Source organism: Eretmochelys imbricata, chromosome 10 (assembly GCF_965152235.1).
Source record: "Eretmochelys imbricata isolate rEreImb1 chromosome 10, rEreImb1.hap1, whole genome shotgun sequence".
Taxonomy (NCBI): Eukaryota; Metazoa; Chordata; order Testudines; family Cheloniidae; genus Eretmochelys; species Eretmochelys imbricata.
The window spans coordinates 84,408,021-84,429,546 of record NC_135581.1 but is presented as its reverse complement, the minus strand read 5'-3'; the positions used below and the strand labels follow the sequence as shown (position 1 = coordinate 84,429,546).

Below are 21,526 nucleotides of genomic sequence, written 5' to 3'. Positions count from 1 at the left end.
TCCTACCCACCAATCACGCTGTTGCCAATCCTTTAGAATCTAAAATCTAAAGGTTTATTCATAAAAGGAAACAGATAGCGATGAGAGCTAGGATTGGTGAAATGGAATCAATGACATACAGTGATGGCAAAGTTCTTGGTTCAGGCTTGTAGCAGTGATGGCATAAACTGCAGGTTCAAATCAGGTCTCTGGAGAACATGCCCAGCTGGGGTGGGTCCTTCAGTCCTTTGTGTAGAGCTTCCGTTTGTAGCAAATTCCCTCCAGAGGCAAGAAGCAGGATTGAAGACAAGATGGAGATGAGGCATCAGCCTTTTATAGTCTCTTCCAGGTGTAAGAACCCCTCTTTGTTCTTACTGTGGAAAATTACAGCAAAATGGAATTTGGAGTCACATGGGCAAGTCCGTGCACACTTTGCTGAGTCACAAGGCGCATCTGCCTTCTCTCAATGTATCGCTGATGGTCCTTAATGGGCCATCAAGCAGGCTAGGCAGAGCTGACACCAACTTGTCTGGGGTGTCACCCAGAAGCATAGCACAAGTTTGAAATACCGACAGTATAGAGCCAATATTCATAACTTTAACTACAGAAATGTTACACACAGATAGACAGCATAACCATAAACAGCAAACCATAACCTTGTCTTGGACACCTCATTTAACCCCCTTTATGTAAGATTTGGTGCCACTACAGGACCTTGGTTGCAACAATGATCTATACGGTCCCAGATCATGTCAATAGGTCAATAACGTCACAGACGGTTGCGCTGGTTCTTTAGTAGACCCCTCCCTGCCCCTCCTGGGAGCCGTAGTTCCAGGCCTCATTCTCCCTTGGGGCTGAGCTGTCTGGCCAGACTGTGTCCCCCCGGGCAGCAGCGCAGTTGCCCTCTAACCAACTGTTCATCTCGATTTGAGACCCAAGTCTTGGTAATTCCTGTTCCACTAAACTCCACGGCCAGGCTGACAGCCCCTAGCTGGCAGAGCATTATAGTGCCTGCCTTGTTGACCTGTTTTCTCTGGCAGCTGCCTTGGAGGGATGGAGCGGAAACAGACAAAGCTGAAGTGTGTTAAAGAGGGATAGTAGAGACCGGGAGGGGAGGGAGACCAGCCGCTGCTCTTTCCCCTGGTCACAGCACAGATACAACGGGGCACCCAAGGGAACTGACAGTGAGCAAAAGGGAATATTTTAGAGAATGCACATGTAGTCTGTGGAACTCACTGCCGCTAGATTAAGAGCTGGGTAGGGTTAAAAAAGAATCCGATGTTTCTATGGAGAATGAGAAAGGTACAAAGAAGCAACCTGGCTTCCTCCTGCAGGGCAGGGGCCAAGCCCAACAGCTGTACCCAGGGCTAAGGGATGGCCTGTCAGGGCAGGTTATCCCACTGATACCTTCAGCAGGGCTCCTGTGCCTCCCCCAGAGGCAGCCAGTGCCAAGGAACAAGCTAGATGGATACGGGGCTGCTCCAGGCTAACAATCTCACTGCCTATCACTGCTGCTCCCCTGGCCTGGCTGCGGGGCTGTGGGAATGGCTCTGAATGTGGCTCCTTGCTGCCATGCCCCCGCCACAGCTCCTGGCCGCAGCTGGGTGCGTGCAGGGAATCTGCCCTCAGGAGCAGCCTCCTGAGCATCTCTGGTTGCTATGGGGCCAGTGTCATTACACGGTGCGGCCCTGGGGCTGTGGAACTGCCCTGGCCTCCCCCAGGGCTAATTACTGCAAGGAGGGTGGGGCAGGAGGGTTCCTGCAGCTCCTCTGGTAGTGCTGAGCACAGCTCCCTGCCCATGGGGCACGCGGGAGGCCACGCTCTGCCTTGCTTGTCCCTGCCCTCGGCACACAGCGCCGCTGGCTCCTGCCCTCGGTGCCCCGGAACAGCTAGCGGCAAGGCCTTCCCCGCAGCAGCTTCCCCTGCTGGCTGGACCCCGTCCCTGCCAAGCCGGGCCCCATGCGCTGTCAATACGCCTTGCAGGCTGCTTGCCAGAGGGCCCTTGTCCCAGGGCTGTGAGCTTGGAGCACCAGGAGACCCTGCACGCACCAAACTGAAGGCCGTGGGATGGGAGCTCAGTGCTGGGGCCGGGGAGTGGCCTTGGGGCATGGGATGGTCCTGGGTACAATGCCAGGCTCAGGCTTGTGCTGCTCCCTAACGAACAGCTCTAGCCCCATGGTGTGGGAGAACCTCCCAGACTGGCCCCCAGGTAACGGAGGCAGGAGGCCTGCCTGAGTCTGCAGAGAGCCTGAAGCAGGAGAGCGGAGGGGAATGGTGGCTCGCAGCAGTGCTGGTGGCTGGAACAGACCAGGCAGGTCTCTGCTGGCAGCTGGGGCGTGTGTGCACAGGTGAAAGGGTCCCGGCAGCCCGTGTGCAGGGTGCCCAGGGCTGGCTGCTCTGTGGGTGGGGCGGGCGGCAGGAGGAAGGGGCTGGCACGCTGCCCCCTCCCCCATCCGCAGGGCACCTATAAGTGCAGCAATTAGCGGCTCTGGCTCCTGAGCCACCGCTACTGGACCCTCTGGCGGGGGCCCAAGGCCCTGCCCCTGGGTGGGGAAGGGCAGGAGGGTGCTTGTCCTGGCAGGCCCTGGCTGGGCTGGGCTGGTTCTCCCTCTGCCCTGCTTGGCCGGGGTCTTCTGAGAGGCCATCTTGTTGCTGTCCCCCCTCCCCGGTGCCCCCCATCCCTGCTGCGCTGCCATTCTCCAGGCCACGCGGTAACAGCTCTGCCTCTGCCCCATGGAACGTGACCAGGGCCCAGCCTTGCCAGGTGCTGGCACAGGGGGTTGGATGAGGGGCCTCTCACCCTAGGCAGGAGCATGGCCACCCCATGCCAGCCTCGCCACCCAGAGCTGGGTACGGTTGGACTTGTGCTGGCATAGCACTCCCTACTCCTCTGTGTGCCCTTCCCCACCTGCTCTCCAGCCAGAGCTGCCTTCCCCTCCTGCATCGAATCAGAACCCCTGTCGCCCCCAGGTTTGGCTTTATGAACAGAACTGCCTGTCTGCCCAGGCTAGGCTGCTCCAGGACTCCTCTCTCTGCCCTGCTCAGCCCACACCCTAGATCCTCTCTCCCCAGGGAGCCACTGCCCCGGCCCTGCCTGGGGGAGTCACTAGCACCCACTTTCTTGGCTGACAAGTGGGGCTCAGGAATGCCAACACCAGCCTCAAAAGTGCCCGCAGCCTCCTGCCCCAGCGGGCACTGGCTCCCGGAGAGGCTCATTAGTGGTGTGCCCGCCCCCTTGGCTCGGCCGGGTCCCAGTGGAGCCGGGCAGTAAGTGCAAAAGGCTCCTGCGGAGAGGCCTGAATGGCTGCGCGAGGGAGAGGTGCTTGCTGGGCCCGAGATGGAGGCGGGGGCAGGAGGGGCCGTGGTTTCTGTTTCCTCAGACTGGAGCCTGAGCTGCCTCTGCCCAAGGAGCAGACAAGAAGATGCTGCACAGACTCTTGCTTGGGGGCCTCCTCTGCACAACACTGCCGACCAGCTTCCTCGGCACGGGTAGGACACCCCTCGGCTCCCCAACCCCCTCAGCATGGGTAGGGCACCCCCTCGGCTCCCCAACCCCCTTGGCGTGGGTCGGGCACCCCTTGGTTCCCCAACCCCATTGGCAAGGGCACAGTGCCCTCTCAGCTCCCCAACCCCCTCGGCATGGGTAGGGCACCCCCTCAGTTCCCCAACCCCCTTGGCAAGGGCACAGTGCCCTCTCAGCTCCCCAACCCCCTCGGCATGGGTAGGGCACCCCCTCAGTTCCCCAACCCCCTTGGCATGGGCACAGGGCCCTCTCAGCTCCGCAACCCCCTTGGCACAGGCACGGCACCCTGGTCAACTCCCCAAACTGCTCTGACTCCCACCCTGCTAGGTCTCTGCTGTCGCACAGCACTATTCACGCTGCTCATTCCGGGGGGCGAGTGTGCGTCTGGCCCCAAGGGGTTGGTGCAGGCCGGGGCAGAGGTGTGATTGGCACGGCCCTGGAGTCTCTCGTGTAGGCATGTCGGTGCATGTCCAGGGGTGGTGCGCTGTTCCGTGGGGTGTGGCCGGGCTGGGAAGTGTGCCCAGCTGGGTGTGAAGCCGGGCCACATTTCCCCTGCTGCCCTGCTGTCCTCAACTCCCTTCTCCAGCCTGGTCAGGACTAACATAGGACACTGCCCCGCCCCCTCCACGTGGGCAGTCTCCTTTGCCCCCCGCCAAACTCTCGTCCTTGGGGAGAGCGCTGACAGTGACACCAGGGGTCCCTTTGGGCTCAGCATATCGGGCAGGCACCCTGCCAGCCATGCTGGAGGGTGCAGCACCAGGACTGGGCACTGTGAGACGGGAGCCAGCTCCAGAGGCCAGCATGGTTTGGTACTGCAGGCCCTCTGACACCCCTGCTGTGCTGGACAATCAGGGGCACAGCCCATGGGGTGAGCACCCGGCCCTACCACGGCCAACACTAGGGTGCCCACAAGGAGCCACCGGCCGGCCACCCTTGGCTCATGAGCCGCTGAAAGGCGTGTGAAGCAAGCCCCTCTAGCCAGCGTATGTGGGCGAGCAAGTTGTTCCGGCTTGCGCAGCCCAGAGCCTGAGGGCCACAGGGTGGGGTCCCTGTGCATGGCGGGTCCCAGGCTAGGTCGGATTGTGAGGGAGGACTCAGCGAGCTTCCCCAGGCCACACCCGGCTCGGAGGCCAGCTGTAGCCACTTTCTGGCCATCCCCTGGAAGAGCTTCGGTCCCCCAGGAGGGCTCTCCCCAGCCCATCCCCACAGAGCCCTGGGAAGCTTCAGCCGGTCAGAGCATTTTATCAGGGTTCTCCTCTTGGTGGTGTTGAGAATGAGGTCACCCTGGGGCCCCCTGAGACTGGGCTGGCCCTGCTCGGTGTCAGGCCTCCCACAAAGGTCTGTGAGCATGGGCCGTCCCCACCTGAGCTAAGGGGGGAGGGGGGACTCCATCAGCTGGTAGCAGTTGTAGGCTGTTATCTGCTGCGACCCTGTGGTAGGCCAAGCTCTTGTACTTGGCTCATGTTCTGAATAGTCTCTTTGGCTGGGACTTCCCCTTGCAGCCTCGGCCCGTAACCTGCACCTCTGCGAGGGATATCGCAGCCCTGATGGACGCTACCACTCCGGCTTCTACTGCCCACGCCTCACTGACCCCCCTGCACACAGGTGCTGCTGCCGCCACGGAGACCGTGCCCTGAAATCCTGCTGCCCCCAGCTGGAGTTTGAGAGCCTGAGAAGGGTCAATCTGTCCAACGTGCCCACCCCAGCCAGACTCAGGTAAGCAGCAGTACCTGGCCCGTGCGTGCACTTGCGGGAGGGGAGGGGCTGCTTCAGGTTCTAATGCCAGCCATGTTTGCACCCCCTTCTGGAGGGGCAAACCTCGCGTGACTTGTCGTGGCCCTGCACCACGCACAGTTCTGCGTGAGCGCAGAACACTGCATGCTGACGGGTGCGCCTGGACCCTGGGAGCCACCCAGGTGAGCTGTAAAGAGGGGCTTGGGGCTCTCGGGAATGGCAGAGCTGCAAGGACCATGAGCTGGTTTTATATGAGCCAGAAAAGCCCTGGATAGACGTGCTGTGACAGGCACAAAGCTACACTTTATAAATCCCTAAAAAGAAAAGGAGGACTAGTGGCACCTTAGAGACTAACCAATTTATTTGAGCATAAGCTTTCGTGAGCTACAGCTCACTTCATCGGATGCATACTGTGGAAAATACAGTGAGGAGATTTATATACACACACAACATGAAAAAATGGGTGTTAACATACACACTGTAGGGAGAGTGATCACTTATGATAACACCCATTTTTTCATGTTCTGTGTGTATATAAATCTCCTCACTGTATTTTCCACTGAATGCATCCGATGAAGTGAGCTGTAGCTCATGAAAGCTCATGCTCAAATAAATTGGTTAGTCCCTAAGGTGCCACAAGTACTCCTTTTCTTTTTGCGAATACAGACTAACACGGCTGCTACTCTGAAACCTATATAAATCCCTGTTACGCCCACACCTGGAATACTGCATGCAGTTCTGGGCACCCCAGCTCAGGAAGACACATTAGACTTGGAAAAGGCTCAGAGAAGGGCAACAACAATGATGAGGGGGATGGAACAGCTTCTGGATGAGGAGAGATCGAAAAGACTGGGACTGTTCAGCTGAGAAAAGAGACGACTGAGGGGGGATGTGATGGAGGTCTGTAAAATCAGGACGGGTGTGGAGAAAGTAGATAAGGACGTGTGATTTGCTCCTTCTCAGAAAACAAGAACTAGAGGTCACCCAATGAAATTATTAGGCAGCAGGTTTAAAACTAACAAAAGGAAGTACTTCTTCACACAACACACAGTCAACCTGTGGAACTCCTTGCCAGGGGATGTTGTGCAAGCCAAGACTATAACAGGGTCCAAAAAAGAACTAGAGAAGTTCCTGCAGGAACTTACGACTATTCAATCAATGGCTGTAAACCAAGACAGTCAGGGACACACCCCATGCTCCGGATGTCCCTAAATCTCTGACAGCCTGAAGCTGGGAATGGATGACAGGGGATAGATCACTTGATAACTGCCCTGTTCTGTTCATTCCCTTTGAAGCATCTGGCACTGGCCACTGCCAGAAGATACTGGGCTAGATGGATTGTTGGCCTGACCCAGTCTGGCCGTTCTTATGTTGTAAAGGAAAATCATGCCTCTCTAATCCATTCAAGTGGCTGGAGCTCATTAACGGGCATTAACGACTCATGCCCAGCCCCGTTTTCCAGCAGCAGCTGCAAAGCAGCGACTCTCCATTCACAAGGGGTCCATGGGCAGTGCCTCTACTGAGCACCGGGGTCCATACATTTCCCTAGCAGCACCGGGCTCCCCAGGAGGGGCACGACGCCCCCTGGCATCGAGCTGGAGAAGATATGCAAGTAGGACAGGGCTGCCTGGGGGCACCCAATAGTGCCCAGTGGGGGACACCGCCTGGCATCTAGGTTCCCCTGGGAGAGTGGAAGCCACCCCTTGGTAGCAGTATCGTGCCCAGTGTAACACAGTTATTGCCTTGTACCTTCCCCCCACCAGGAACCCACTGCCCCTGCTGGCTGTGGGGCTCTACGGCCTTCTCGTCCTCACGCTCATGACCCTCGACTTCCTCCACTTCTGCAGACTCAACCAGCGCTGCTTTTACAGCCTCCCGAGCAGCAGCCACCTGGGCAAGCACCTGGCCAGCTCCTTCCCGCACCGCTGCCCACAGCCCGGCCTGGCGCGAGGAGGGACCCGGCAGCAGGAGCTGCCCGCGGCCCAGCCCGGCGCGAGGAGAAACCCAGCGGCAGGAGCTGCCCACGGCCCAGCCCGATGCGAGGAGGGACGCAGCGGCAGGAGCTGCCCGCAGCCCGGCCTGGCGCGAGGAGGGACCCAGTGGCAGGAGCTGCCCGCGGCCCAGCCCGGCGCGAGGAGAAACCCAGCGGCAGGAGCTGCCCACGGCCCAGCCCGATGCGAGGAGGGACCCAGCAGCAGGAGCTGCCCGCAGCCCGGCCTGGCGCGAGGAGGGACCCAATGGCAGGAGCTGCCCATGGCCCAGCCCGGCACGAGGAGAAACCCAGTGGCAGGAGCTGCCCGTGGCCCAGCCCAGCGCGAGGAGGCACCCAGCGGCAGGAGCTGCCCGTGGCCCAGCCCGGCGCGAGGAGGGACCCAGCGGCAGGAGCTGCCCGCAGCCCGGCCTGGCGCGAGGAGGGACCCAGTGGCAGGAGCTGGCTGTACCCACGGCCCAGCCCAGCCAGGACAGCAAGTGTGACGAGCAGGTGCCACAGTGACTGTGGGGTGACGCTTGGGGCAGAGGGCGTGTCGGCTGTCGGTATTACAGAGGTGCTGTTAGCAGAGCCTGGCACGCTGCCACTGTGATAAAGCCAGCCCATGCCTCAGCCCCGCACTGTTTGGCCTGGCCCTTATAAAGTGCCTAAGCTGCTTGACAGGCCAAGCCCTGCCCCCGAGTGCTCTGTCTGGGATGTGACCTCTGGAGAGAGAGGAACCCTGGGGTGTGTGTAGTGGGGTGGAGTCACACGATGACACAAGCTGGGCAGGGTGGGGGTCTCCTGGCCCTTGTCCGATTCATTCCGCCCATGGCTCATCTGTGCTCAGGGTCCCTGGGGCTGCCTGCAGCTCCTCGTTCACAGGTAAAGGTGACAGCTGGTCGCACTCTCAGTTCCCATTTATTGCTGGTTGTGGCTCGATCCCCACCCTGGGCACCGAGGGCTGCGGGCGGGGTCCTTGCTTCTCCGTGGCCGGTCCAGCTGCTGCGCACCTGTTCAAGGGAGCATGGGAGGGTCCACAGGGTTATGTGTGATGGGCGTCAGCACGGGGGTGTGTGGGGGGGTGGCATGTTCACGTGTGGGTGTGCAGGTGTGGGATGTGAGGGGTGTGCATGGGTGTATGTATGTGGGCAGGTGTGGGTGTGCGTGTGTGGGGGTGTGTGAAGGGGTATGTGTGTGCATGTAGAGGGGTGTGTGCATGGGTGGGTGTGCGTGTGTGTACACTCCTGCATTGCTGGAGTGAATGCTCACTGCACAGCTGTGGGTTTGGCCCTCCCCACTGTGGCACCAGCCGACCTGGTCACCTCTGCAGTGTCTGCCTCCTGAGCCGGTGGCCTGGGTCTGTGGTGAACTGTGGTGAGCTGGGTCCTAGCTGCTGGGTCTGTGGTGAACGGGCTGCAGGTCTGGCTGCAGCCAAGTTGTGCCATTTGAGGACCCAGCACAGGTGGCTGAGCCATGTGGCAAATTGGAACTGGAGCCTGATGTTTGCCCAGGGTCAGCCTCCCTCCAGCCCAGCCAGTGCCACCTGCCTGAGCCCTAGCATTGCCAGGCATCTGGTTTTCGACTGGAACGCCTGGTCGAAAAGGGACCCCCGTGACTCTGATCGGCGCCATTAAAAGTCCGGGCAGCAGTGCAGCCGGGCCCCGGGGCGAAGGCAGGCTCCCTGCCTGCTCTAGCTCTGCGCAGCTCCCGGAAGTGGCCCACATCCCTGCAAACCCCAGACGCATGGGCGGCCAGGGAAGCTACGTGTGCTGCCCCCGCCCCGAGAGCCGACTCCGCAGCTTCCACTGGCCGGGACCCGTGACCAATGGGAGCTGCGGGGGCAGTGGCTGCAGGCAGGAGGGCAGCCCGCTGAGCCTCCCTGGCTGCCCACACCCATGCAGCTAGAGGCTGCAGGGGCCTGGCGGCCGCTTCCTAAGACCCACAGTAAGCACTGCCAGGACCCTGCACCCCCAAGCCTCTGCCCAGCCCTGAGCCCCCTCCTACACCCCAACCCCCTCATCCTTGGCCCCACCACAGAGCCTGCCCCCGCCCTCTCCCCCGCCCCGCTCCCCGGGCCCCCGCCCCAGGCTGGTGAGAGCAAGTGCGGGTGGGGGAGCACGCGCGAGGGTGGCAGGGGGAGGGGCGGGTGGAGGGGGTGGAGCCTGGAAGAAGGGGCGGGGCCTCGGGGCAGGGGTGTTCCGTTTTGTGCGATTAGAAAGTTGGGCACCCTAATGAGCCCTCCCGGGACCCCTGCTGCTGTCCCACGTGCACGTCCCATCAGCCCCGGCGCCCCCCTAGGCACAGCTGCCCAGGAGCCCAGCTGGCTCCCTTGGCCCCGGGCTCAGAGACCCCGGCCCCGCTCCCCGCCGGGGGTAGGCCGGGCTGCGCCCTTGGCTCCCCGCCCCGCCCACACGGGGACGCAGCGCAGCGGCCCGGTCCCTGGACAGGCCCGCGTCATCGTTAGGGTCCAGAGTCAACGGGCGGCGCCACCTCGGCCGCGGCCGCTCGGGGCGGGGCCAGGGCGGGCGGGGCTCGTGGCCCCCCAGGTTAAGCACCGCCCCTTCCCTGAGCCCGTCACGTGATGCCGGCCTCGCGTCAGCGGCGTCTCGGGGAGGCCGCCGGAAGGCGGGGAGGGGCGCTGACAGATGGCGTCATTGCGCCGCGCGCGCGGGGGGCGGGGCAGGGGGCGGGGCGCGTCACTGCGCGGAGGGAGCGGCCGGCTCGGCTTCCGGACTCGGCATGGAGGCGGCCGTGGGTGACCCGCCGGGCCCGGCTCCCGGGGGGGGAACGGACTGGGGGGGCCCGGCTCCCGGGGGGGGGAACGGACGGACTGGGGGGGCCCGGCTCCCGGGGGGGACGGACGGACGGACTGGGGGGGTCCCGGCTCCCGGGGGGGGACGGACGGACTGGGGGGGTCCCGGCTCCCGGGGGACGGACGGACGGACGGGGGGGGGTCCCGGCTCCCGGGGGGGGAGGAAGGACGGACTGGGGGGGGTCCCGGCTCCCGGGGGGGGGGAGGAGGGACGGACTGGGGGGGTCCCGGCTCCCAGGGGGGGGACGGAGGGACTGGGGGGGGTCCCGGCTCCCGGGGGGGGTCCCGGCTCCCGGGGGACGGACGGACGGACTGGGGGGGGTCCCGGCTCCCGGGGGGGGAGGAAGGACGGACTGGGGGGGGTCCCGGCTCCCAGGGGGGGGAGGAGGGACGGACTGGGGGGGGTCCCGGCTCCCGGGGGGGGGAGGAGGGACGGAGGTAGGAGGGACGGACTAGGGGGTCCCGGCTCCCGGGGGGGACGGACGCACTGGGGGGGTCCCGGCTCCCGGGGGGGGGACGGATGGACGGACTGGGGGGCTCCCGGGGGGGACGGACGGATGGACTGGGGGGGGTCCCGGCTCCCGGGGCGGGGGAGGAGGGACGGACTGGGGGGGTCCCGGCTCCCAGGGGGGGGACGGAGGGACTGGGGGGGGTCCCGGCTCCCGGGGGGGGTCCCGGCTCCCGGGGGACGGACGGACGGACTGGGGGGGGTCCCGGCTCCCGGGGGGGGAGGAAGGACGGACTGGGGGGGGTCCCGGCTCCCGGGGGGGGGAGGAGGGACGGACTGGGGGGGGTCCCGGCTCCCGGGGGGGACGGACGCACTGGGGGGGTCCCGGCTCCTGCGGGGGGAGGAGGATGGACGGACTGGGGGGGTCCCGGCTCCCGGGGGGGGACGGATGGACGGACTGGGGGGCTCCCGGGGGGGACGGACGGACTGGGGGGGGGTCCCGGCTCCCGGGGCGGGGGAGGAGGGATGGACTGGGGGGGGTCCCGGCTCCCGGGGCGGGGGACGGACGGACGGACTGGGGGGGGTCCTGGCTCCCGGGGGGGAGGAGGGACGGACTGGGGGGGTCCCGGCTCCCGGGGGGGTCGGACTCCGGGGCTCTGGCCCCTCTGACTGTGTCTTTCCCCAGGGCGCGGCGGGGCAGCTGCGGCAGGAGGGGAACCGGCTCTTCCAGGCTGGGGACTACGCGGCCGCGCTGGCGTCCTACACGCGGGCCCTGGAGCTGGGCGCGGGGCCCCCGGAGCGCGCGGTGCTGCACCGCAACCGGGCCGCCTGCCACCTGAAACTGGTGAGCCGGGGGGCGCCCCGGCGTGGGGCTCGGTGACCGCATGGCGCCCGCCCCACTGCGCTGCCAGCCTGAAGCCGCTGACTCAGCGGAGCTGTCTGGGTTAGCGGCACCTCCTGCCCCCGAGGTGGGGATCCCTGGGCCAGTGGGCGCGGGGGGGAAGGGCAACTTGCCAAGGCTCTTCTGGCAAGTCAGCATCCGAGGCAAGCAAAAGGCACTTGGGTAGCGGAGCGATGGGTGCAGGGTGAGACCTAGGCAGGTCGATAACGGGGCCTTTTCCCATCCCCGCTCTGGCTCTCAGGGCTACCTCCTGGGCTGGAAGGGCTGGTGAGCACTGCCCGGCGCCATCGCTCTGGAGCATTGCACCTGTGCCAGGGGGAGTAGCAGGGAGGCCGGGCGGTGACACGTGTGACCCCGGCCGGGGACTGGCGTGAAGCCCAATGTTCCAACTACCCTCGCTGGGCACTGGGAGTCACAACCTCTGCGCCCGCTGGCGGGTCTCTGGGATGCATCGAGCAGCCTGCTGCTGCTGCACCTGGGGGGCGGGGGGCTCTCTGGCCCAGCAGGCTGCTGTGACTCCCCACTTTTCAGGTTCCACCTTATCTGCTCTTACACAACGTGTGTCCCCTCCCCAGGGAGCCCCAAGCTGCTCTGGGCGGGAGGGGCGGCACCAGTGATTGTGTGGCTGGGGTGTGGGTTGAGCCCCCCGAGCTGGGGGTAGGGGGATCCAGAGACCCCCAGAGCAGGTGGCCCCATGGAAGTGGAAGTTCGGTGGGCCTGAGGGAAGGCGATTCCTGCATTGTGAGGCCAGCAGGGCCCATGGCGCTGGTCTGGTCTGAGGAGGGATGTCCTGGGCAGGGTGGGCTGAGCTGAACAGTGGGGAAAAAAAAATCTGTCTGTCGCTGTGGCAACTCCATGGAAACATCTGCTCAGTGATATCTGAAAATCCAGGAACCTCCCCCTGTGGACAGGTCTGTCTCTCCTCCTCTGATCTGGGCTTTTAGCACCTCCCCTGTCCATGACAGGCCTGGAGGCTAGTGGGACCCAGCCTGGCTGTCTTGTGCTTCTAACACCACGGCGACCCGCCTCTCTCACCTGCCTCCCTTCTTTGCAGGAAGATTATGCCAAGGCAGAAGCTGATGCGTCTAAAGGTACGGCAGGGTGGGTTGTCGGTCAGCTTGCTGTTTCCCCAGTTGGGGGTAGGGGGAGCGGGCCCAAAGGCCCCCTCTGACTGTGCTCTGGTCTCTGCTCAGCCATCGAAGCCGATGGCCACGACGTCAAGGCGCTGTTCCGCCGCAGCCAGGCGCTGCAGAAGCTGGGCCGCCTGGACCAGGCGGTCTACGACCTGCGCAGATGTATGAGCCTGGAGCCCAAGAACAAGGCCTTCCAGGAGGCATTGCACGACCTGGGGAGCAGCATGCAGGAGAAGGTGAGCGCAGCAAGGCCTGGGCGAGGGCTCTGGAGGGCCAACGCTGCCAGCACTTTACTGGCCTCTGAGAAGCCATGCTGCTCCCAGCCTCATGGCCCAGGCGGGGCCGGGCTGCTGACCCATCTGCAGGCCGAGGCTGGACTCCCACTGCAGGGTGATAGAGGCCATCACTAACCTGTCCCTCCGTCTGTCTCAGATGAAGCTCATGTCCTGCACGGACTCCAAAGTAGAGCAGATGTTTCAGATCTTACTGGACCCCAAAGAGACAGACACAGACAAAAAACAGAAGGTACCAGCTCTGAGCAGCCCCAGGGCAAGGTGTGGGGGTGGGAGCTGGCTGTGACCAGGGGAGGGAATGTGGTGGGGGTGGAGGGTGGGAGCTGGAGTGGCTAGGCAGGTGCTGACAGGGGAGGGAATGTGGTGGGGGAGGGGGACTGTCTGGATGGGGTGCTGGGGGGAGTTATGGTGGGGGAGGGGAGACTGTCAGGGGGAGCGGGAGTAGCTGAGTAGTGCTGGTGGGGGGTGGGTTCCAGTCCCTAAGCAGATGTTGCTCACTAAAGCATGAGCTGTGGGGCGGTGGGAGAGGCTGTTGTGGCTCTGGGCATGGGCACGGTCACTTGTGTTCCCGCTGCAGGAGGCTCCGGCTTGGCAGGTCTGAGCTGCTGGAAGCCAAGGGGGCCCCCTCTCGCTGGCTGCCCAGGCAGTGATCCCACCTGGGACCCCTTGGTGTCCTGCATGCTGGTGCCAGTGAGGTTCCTCACTCCCTGGGCTCCTTCCCTGGGTTGAGCCCAGCCCCGCGGCCTCCCTGCTGAGTGCAGCTTGCCAGCTGCATATGACTCCTGTCTCCCAGGCAGCGCAGAACCTGATTGTGCTGGCCCGGGAAGAGGCTGGGGCGGAGAAGATCTTCCAGAGCAACGGCGTCCGGCTGCTGCTGCTCTTGCTGGACACGGGCAGAGAGGACGCGATGCTGGCGGCTCTGCGCACTCTGGCTGGCCTGTGCTCTGGGCACCGTTCGCGGGTAGGTGTGGGCCGCTCTCAGGGCTTGGGGCCTGTGCCCCGTGCAGACGTGTGCCCCCCACGGGACCAGCGGATTTGGTTGCAGGGTGTGCTGGTGGGAGACTCACCCTGGGGGTTGCGACCTGCAGTTACTGACGCTGCAGTAACCAGGGCCACTGCTGCCTGGCCTGGCCTGGCCGGGGCTCCATCCCCTTGTGTGGGCTGTGGTGGGAGAGAGGAGCCTGCCCGGCTCCACCTCTGTAGCTGGGGTCAAGGACTGCAGCAAGGGGGGGGCTGTCAGTGCTGATCTGCATTGCGCCTGCCCAGCTCAGCCTGGCCGCCCCGGTGTGAAGCCTCTTCCTGCCTCGCTCTCCTCTGGCGCTGACTCCGCAGCCCGCCTCCTGCAGGGCCAGCTCCCAGGCCGTAGTGCCCATCTGTCCCCACCCTGCTGTCTAGCTGGCGAGATCCCTCCCTTCCCTTTGCCAGCGTGGCTAGCGTTGCCCGAGAGCATTTGGGGGGTGTGGGCCCCTGGCCATGGCAGGCACTGCTGGGTATCTGCACAGGGCAGCTGGGACTTGCTGGGGCCAAGTGTGGGGTGAAGGGGCAGCGCTGGGGGGGCTTGGGGCTTCTCAGCAATCTTCTAGCAGGCTGCTCTGCTGTGCTCACAGACCATGGCCATCCTCGCGGAGCTGGGGGCACCATGCATTTCGGCGATGCTGGGAGCGGAGCACGAGCAGGTGTCTCTGGCGGCCTGTAACCTGTTGCAGGTCATGTTTGACGCACTGAAGGAGGGGCTGCAGAGGGACTTCCGTGGCAAGGAGGAAGCCCTTGTGCTGGGTGAGTGACCCATTCTCTCTGCTCAGCGGCAGGTTCCAGAGAGGCCATGTCCTGGCCAGACCTTACCCGTGTCCCTGGATTTCCAGTGGCAGGTGGTGGATCGCCTGGCACAAGCCTCTCTGATGTCCCCCTGGTGCCAGGCAACTTTGTGGGTGCCCATCCTGTGATAGGAGGGATGGAGAAGGGGCCTGTATGGAACACCTGGGGCTGTGATTTGGGGTACCCTGGGCTCTGTGCCTCATCCCACCATTTCCTGTGCTCCCAGCTGCCCACGAGGGGGCCAGGGGCTGGGCGGGGAGGGGGGTACTGATGTTCTTGGCGTTTGCTGTCTGCCAGATCCCTCGAAGGAGCTGAAGCTGCTGATTGCGCACCTCTTGGAAATGCTGACCCGGGAGGGGGCCTCAGCCCACGGCCGCAACAACACCCTCAACCTCCTGATCAAAGTGGTGCCGCGGAAATCGCTGCGTGACCCCAACAACAGCCTGACCCTCTGGGTCATCGACCAGGGTAAGAGCTGCTCAGAGCACCCCCAGGGCTGCCACACCCCTCCCAGCTCCCCCCCCACTCACGCCTGTGCTGGCATGGGTCCCTCGCTCAGCCAGAGTCGCCTGCTCCCTGAGAGCTCGTGAGCCTGTTGCTGAGGGCAGTGTCTGAGCGCCCTGCCCTTGCAGGCCTGAAGAAGATTCTAGAAGTGGGGGGCACGGTGTGCGAGGCCCCTGGCAGCCTGCTTGCGACAGAGAACAGCCGGATGAGCGCTGCTGTCCTGCTGAGCAAGCTCTACGGTGACCTGAAGTGCGACGCCGAGAGGGAGACCTTCCACCGGCTGTGCGAAGACTATGTCAGGTGAGGAGCAGCCCCATGCCCTGGGCACAGCCTGGGCGCCATCTCTCCTCGGCCAGGCCATTCCCTGACCGCTGGCAGGAATGTTCCTGCTCCTGGGGTCTGTGCCCGGCAGGGATCGGCAGCTCAAGGAGGAAAGGAGCTACCAACCTTGCTGTTCTTGGGGGTGGGATGGCTGGAGCTGGGCCTGCTGCTGGCACCATGCCTGCAGGGCGGGTGGGGGCTACAGCTGATGCCTCCGGGCAGGGTTAGCCTTTCTTGCTGCTCTTCCCCTCCAGGAGCTGGTTTGAGGGGCATGGGCTGGCTGGGAAGCTTCGTGCCATCCAGACGGTGTCGTGCCTGCTGCAGGGCCCCTCGGAAGCTGGGAACCAGGTGCTGGAGCTGGAGGGGATCATGGAGAGCGTGCTGGCTCTGTGCGCCTCCGTGCGGGAGGTCGACCAGCTGGTGGCCGTGGAGGCTCTGATCCATGCTGCTGACAAGGCCAAGCGGGCGTCTTTCATCACGGCCAACGGGGTGACCCTGCTCAAGAACATCTATAAGTGCAGCGGGAGGGACAGCATCCGCATCCGGGCCTTGGTGGTGAGGAGCCCAGCGAGGGGGGCTGTCCCTGAAGGGTAGAGCGTCCTGCTGGAGGCTGAGCTGCTGCATCTGGGCACAGCGGGAGATGCTCTCACAGGGCTGGAAGCGTTCAGGGGCTGAATGTGTGGCTGCAGGGCCCATGGCAGGCCTGCGGAAGCCCTTGGGCTGATGAGTTTGTGTCCAGCCCAGGTGGGTGGGGGTTCCCATTGGCAGGGTCCCCCCAAGGCATGCTGCGGGCAGGGAGGGGCTGGCCTGATGTGCTGTTCTTTGCTGCAGGGGCTCTGCAAGCTGGGCTCTGCCGGAGGCACCGATTTCAGCATGAAGCAGTTCGCCGAGGGCTCCACCCTGAAACTGGCCAAGCAGTGCCGCAAGTGAGGGCCTGGGGGTGGGGGGACGTCCAGGCACAGGGGGTGGGGAGAGGTCCCAGGGTCAGGGGAGCATCTGAGGGCTGGTGCCGGGGGGGGGGGGGTCCAGGTGGATCCTGTAGCACCCAGCCCCCAGGCTGCCGCCACCACAGTGGGGTGCCGGCACAGGCTCATGGCTGCTCCCCTCCCGCAGGTGGCTGTGTAACGAGGTGATCGACCCGGGCACACGGCGCTGGGCGGTGGAGGGCCTGGCCTACCTCACCTTCGACGCAGACGTCAAGGAGGAGTTTGTGGAGGACAAGGCAGCTGTGCAGGCCATGTTCCAGCTGGCCAAGGTGATGCTGCTGCTGGGGCAGCGCTGGGGGAGGGGGGGCTGTGTCGGTGTCAGGATAGCACGTGGGGGGGGGTGGCTCAGTGGGGCAGAACTGGGAGCTGCTTGCAGTCGATTGCTCCGTGGGGCCAGCCGGCCTAGCGGTGAATCCCACTTGTAGCGCACGGTTTGCTGAGCGTCCCCTGCTGTTCCCTGCAGTCAGAGGACAGGAGTGTACTGTTCGCCGTGGCCTCGACGCTGGTGAACTGCACCAACAGCTACGACCACGAGGAACCAGACCCCCAGATGCTGGAGCTGGCCAAGTATGCCAAGCAGCACGTCCCAGAGCAGCACCCCAAGGTCAGGAGAGGGGCTGGGCTGCGCCCCAAGGGATTTCTGCACCCTGCCGGAGCCTGGCAGTGCGGCCTGCGCAGCACTGTGTTGTGCTGGGGCCCCTGGGAGGAAAGGGGCTGATGGGTGTGGGCGGGGGCCTGGGGCGGGCAGAGCCTTGTGTGTACTGTGTAGCTGTCATTCCCTGCACAGGATGAGCCAGGCTGTGTGAGGCGGCGGGTGCACAAGCTGCTGGCTGCCGGGGTGGTGTCAGCTCTCACCTGCATGGTGAAGAGTGAGAACCCGGCGCTGACCAACTCCTGCCGGGAGCTGATCTCCAGGTGAGGCTGTGCCCGTGGGGGGGTGGCTGGCTGGCTGGCCCTCTGAGCCACATGCCCAGCGGGTTCTGGGTTCCCCTGTGCATGGGAGCAGGGCACTGTGGGGTCCTGCCCAGCGCAGGGAGCCCCAGGGTGCGAGCATGGATCTGCACCTGGCGAGGGGGCCGGGTGCTCGTGCCCTCCCTGTCTCTGCTTGTGCTGACTGCAGCGGCCGATGCTGCTCTTTGCCCCCAGGGTGTTCCTGGCCGTGGTGGAGGAAGCAGCGGACAGAGGCAGCGTGGTGGCCCAGGGAGGGGGAAAGGTGAGATGCCAGGGCTCCCAGCTTCTCCCCTCATCTCTCTACAGCGCCCCCCTGTGGGCTGGGTGCATAGCATGAGGCGGGAGGGAAGCGAATGGCCCTGCAGGGGTTGGGGGTTTCTGCCAAAGCCCCTACGCATGTGGGCCTGGCAGAGTCCCCGGGCTGGGGTGTCCCCGCCAGGCGGGGCTCTCTCTAGGGACCCAGGGTGGGGGTGGCGAGCTGGGTGTTGGCAGGGCTGCTGGGCCCTGGCTCTGTACTGACAGCCCTGCCCCCCCAGACACTCATCCCGCTGTCCTTGGAGGGTACCGAGGTGGGGCAGGCCAAGGCTGCACAGGCACTGGCGAAGATCACCATCACCTCCAACCCTGAGATGGCGTTCCCTGGAGAGCGGGTCAGTGCGGCCCGGCGTGTGCTGTTCTGGGGTGGAGGGGCTGCCCCCAGCAGTCCACACCTGGGCAGAGTTTTTGCCTGGGACTTTCCTCATACTGGGGGTCTCTGGGAGGGCAGGGGTCTCGCGGCTGCGCCCCCCCAGGGGAGGCAGCGACTCATGTTGGCTGAGTCTGAGTTGCTCTTGGTGGCGGATCTGCTGCCCGTGCGGGGGAGTCCCTGCAGCGTGGGATGTCTGGGCGTTCTGCGGCCACAGCCTGAGCCCCTCTGACTGCTGCCTTGCTCCCTAGATCTATGAGGTGGTCAGACCCCTGGTGAGTCTCCTGCACCTGCAGCGCACAGGCCTGGAGAACTTCGAGGGGCTGATGGCGCTGACCAATCTGGCCGGGGTCAGCGAGAGGCTGAGGTAGGAGGAGCTGCACTGCGCCCGGCAGCCCGGCGGGTCCCTTCTGCTAGCAGACCCCGCACCCCGCACCGAAGCCACCCTCTGTCCCAGGCGGGAGCGGGGCGCTCACTTGTTCCTTGCTGCAGGCAGAAGATCCTGAAGGAGAAAGCGGTGCCCATGATCGAGGGCTACATGTTTGAGCAGCACGAGCTGCTCCGTCTGGCTGCCACCGAGTGTATGTGCAACATGGCCGTGAGCGCGGAGGTGAGGGCCGGCGCGGGCGGGGCGGGGCGGGGCGGGGGAGGGGAGGGGCCGCCCTCTGGCGGGGGGCGCTCCCCACCCTGGCCCTGGCTCTGGCTCTGGCTCTGGCTCTGGCTCTGGCTTGCAGGTGCGGAGCACGAGCTGCTCCGTCTGGCTGCCACCGAGTGTATGTGCAACATGGCCGTGAGCGCGGAGGTGAGGGCCGGCGCGGGCGGGGCGGGGCGGGGGAGGGGAGGGGCCGCCCTCTGGCGGGGGGCGCTCCCCACCCTGGCCCTGGCTCTGGCTCTGGCTCTGGCTCTGGCTCTGGCTTGCAGGTGCGGAGCACGAGCTGCTCCGTCTGGCTGCCACCGAGTGTATGTGCAACATGGCCGTGAGCGCGGAGGTGAGGGCCGGCGCGGGCGGGCGGGGCGGGGCGGGGGCCGCCCTCTGGCGGGGGGCGCTCCCCGCTCTGGCTCTGGCTCTGGCTCTGGCTCTGGCTCTGGCTCTGGCTCTGGCTTGCAGGTGCAGGAGCTCTTCCTGGCCGAGGGCAGCGACCGGCTGAAGCTGCTGGTTCTGTACAGCGGGGAGGACGACGAGAAGCTGCGGCGAGCAGCCTCCGGCACCTTGGCCATGCTGACCTCACTGCTGCCCCCGATCTGCAGGAAGATCACCCAAGTGGTGAGAGTGCCCCCGCCCCGCCCTTGCGCTCTGACAGTGGGGGCCGGAACAAGCTCAGCCTCCTTCCCCAGCTGCTCTCCGCTAGTGGGGCACAAGCTGGTCTGCTGCGGCTGCCTGCGGGGTGGAACATGCCGCTGGCCTTGCGGAGCGGCACAGAACGTGGGATCCTGGTGTGGAATTTGTCTCTTGTGACTTTGCAATGAGTGCTGGGAGGGTGGCATGTGTGCAGGGCAGAGCAGGAAGGAGCAGCATGTCCTGGCTGCGGCAGGCAGCCAGCTCCGTTTCTCTGGCATGTTGTGGGAAGGGGCGGGGGCCGGCTGAGGCTCAGGGACAGTACAAGTGCCAGAGGGGGCAGCAGCTGGTCTGTGGGTCTGTCCAGGAAGCAGGACTCCGGGCTGGGGTTTCGGCTCCGAGAGTAGCCTGGGTGTGCTGGACGGCTCCCCGCCCAGGTTCTGTGTCCATACAGGTGCTCAGGGCCTGGCTCAAGCCCGTCTCCCTGTCTCCCCCCAGACGGATCACTGGCTGGAGATCCTGCAGGCCCTGTTGCTCAGCCCCAACGAGGAGCTGCAGCATCGTGGCGCCGTGATCGTGCTGAACATGATGGCAGGCCGGGAGATTGCAGCCAAGCTCATGGAGAGCGAGATGCTGGAGATCCTGTCCGTACTTGCCAAGGAGGAGCGCGACAAGCCCCGTGTGGCCCAAGCTGCCAAGGAGTGCCTGGCGCAGGCCGTGGCATGTGGGCTGATCAAACCCAACGTGAATGGAGAGTGACAGGCTGTCCTGTCTGGGCTCTCCTTCCTCTGTGCACGCACTGCTCTGGGCTTGTAGCACACCCAGCTGCCGCTAGGGAAAGACACGCTGCCTTCAGAGGCTGGAGCCCCTGGGGTGCAGGTGGCCACGATGGGGGCTGAAGCTGCCTGTTGTATCTTGTCTTAACCGAAGAGGGTATGCGGTTGAGGCAGGGCCTGCCTGTGTGTGCTAGACACAGGGGTGCTCTGCAATGCTCTCGGGTATGGTTCTTCTCTGCACCCATGAGCTGCTGCAGGGTCCCCTTGACACTCTCCCGTCTAGCCTGAAGCTGCCAGCCTCCGCTGAGAGCTCCGGGCATCCAAGTCCTGCTGCACCCTGTGCTTGTCTCTGCCTGCCTGAGCAATGCCCCCGCGTGTGCTCCCAGCGCAGATGGATGCTGAGCTGGGGCCGTCTGCACTTGCTGCCCCCCAGGAGGGGTCTTTGCACCTGCACCTGTCTTCTTGTGCCTAACACGTCTGTCTGTCTCCTCCAAGCGCTCTGACCCCCACAGCTCTGCTCTGGGCTGGCGGGGAGGGGCAGAGAGGGCATTCTTCAGGCACAGCGGCTCTGGGGTGCGGGGCTGGCTGCTGTTTAGCAGCTATGTGGGATCGGAGGGGCAGCACCCTCGGTTGGTGCTGTCCTGCTGTTCCCCTCAGGCGGTGAGTGGCTGAATGCAGCAGCTGTTTGGACTGGTCTGAGCAGCTGGATCAGCCCTCTCTCCCCTGCCTCCCTCTGGCTCCAGGGGGCTGCTGAATGCGTGTGAAGGAGCCACCGCTGGCCCCACTGCTGCGGTTGTAGCCTGTCTGTCTTCTCGTGATTGTCCCTATCACTGTAGGATGAACACCTCCGGGCGGTGCATTTACCTCTGCTGCTGGGGTGGTGGGGGGGTGAGGGAAAGCATGCCTTGTATGCACTGTATTGTATTTTCCTAATAAAGCTACCCCCTCCAGCCCAGTGGACTGAATTTACCAAAGCGAAGCACTGAGGCCAGGGGCCTGGCTCACCGTGGGGAGGGGGCTGGGGTGGGGAACAGCTCTGGGGAACAGCTCTGGGCTGGGGGGTCCTTCAGTCGCAGGGAGCGGGGCTGGACCCCCAGGCTGGGGCCCGCCTGGCGTGAAGGAAGGTCCCTCCTTGTAACAGCGAGGGGACCCGGGGCTTCTCCTGGGGCTGTCCCACCCAGGCTGCTCTCCTTTAACCAGGGCGGGGGGGGGGGTCAGAGGGGCTGGCCGGGGTCACCCCACGCTAGGGGCTGGGCTGGGCCAGAGGTTTCTAGTCCTGGCGGCTGGGGGGACGCGGGTGTCCTGGGGCTGAACAGCGCCGGGGTCGCACGTCACCTAAATGGATGGGGGAGGGGGAGACCTGGCCTCAGTTTCCCCATCTGGCAAAAGGGGCGGGGAGTTGTCACGTCATGTGGCC

At 64.6% G+C, this 21,526-nt stretch overlaps 2 protein-coding genes across 2 annotated transcripts; both read left to right on the top strand.

Moving 5' to 3' along the window:
* Window positions 1-3,401: 3,401 nt before the first annotated feature.
* LOC144271325 (uncharacterized) lies at window positions 3,402-7,730 on the top strand. The gene is made up of 4 exons (XM_077828611.1): window positions 3,402-3,468; window positions 5,005-5,218; window positions 7,000-7,262; window positions 7,576-7,730. Exons 1-4 carry the CDS (start codon window positions 3,402-3,404, stop codon window positions 7,728-7,730), a joined length of 699 nt encoding a protein of 232 aa, XP_077684737.1.
* Window positions 7,731-9,896: 2,166 nt separating this feature from the next.
* UNC45A (unc-45 myosin chaperone A) lies at window positions 9,897-21,059 on the top strand. The gene is made up of 20 exons (XM_077828235.1): window positions 9,897-9,959; window positions 11,154-11,312; window positions 12,424-12,460; window positions 12,563-12,738; window positions 12,935-13,027; window positions 13,589-13,756; window positions 14,403-14,571; window positions 14,908-15,078; window positions 15,243-15,414; window positions 15,690-15,990; window positions 16,267-16,361; window positions 16,549-16,690; window positions 16,885-17,025; window positions 17,209-17,336; window positions 17,568-17,634; window positions 17,909-18,022; window positions 18,309-18,424; window positions 18,550-18,667; window positions 19,166-19,321; window positions 19,832-21,059. Exons 1-20 carry the CDS (start codon window positions 9,948-9,950, stop codon window positions 20,090-20,092), a joined length of 2,796 nt encoding a protein of 931 aa, XP_077684361.1. The 5' UTR covers window positions 9,897-9,947; the 3' UTR covers window positions 20,093-21,059.
* Window positions 21,060-21,526: the final 467 nt, after the last annotated feature.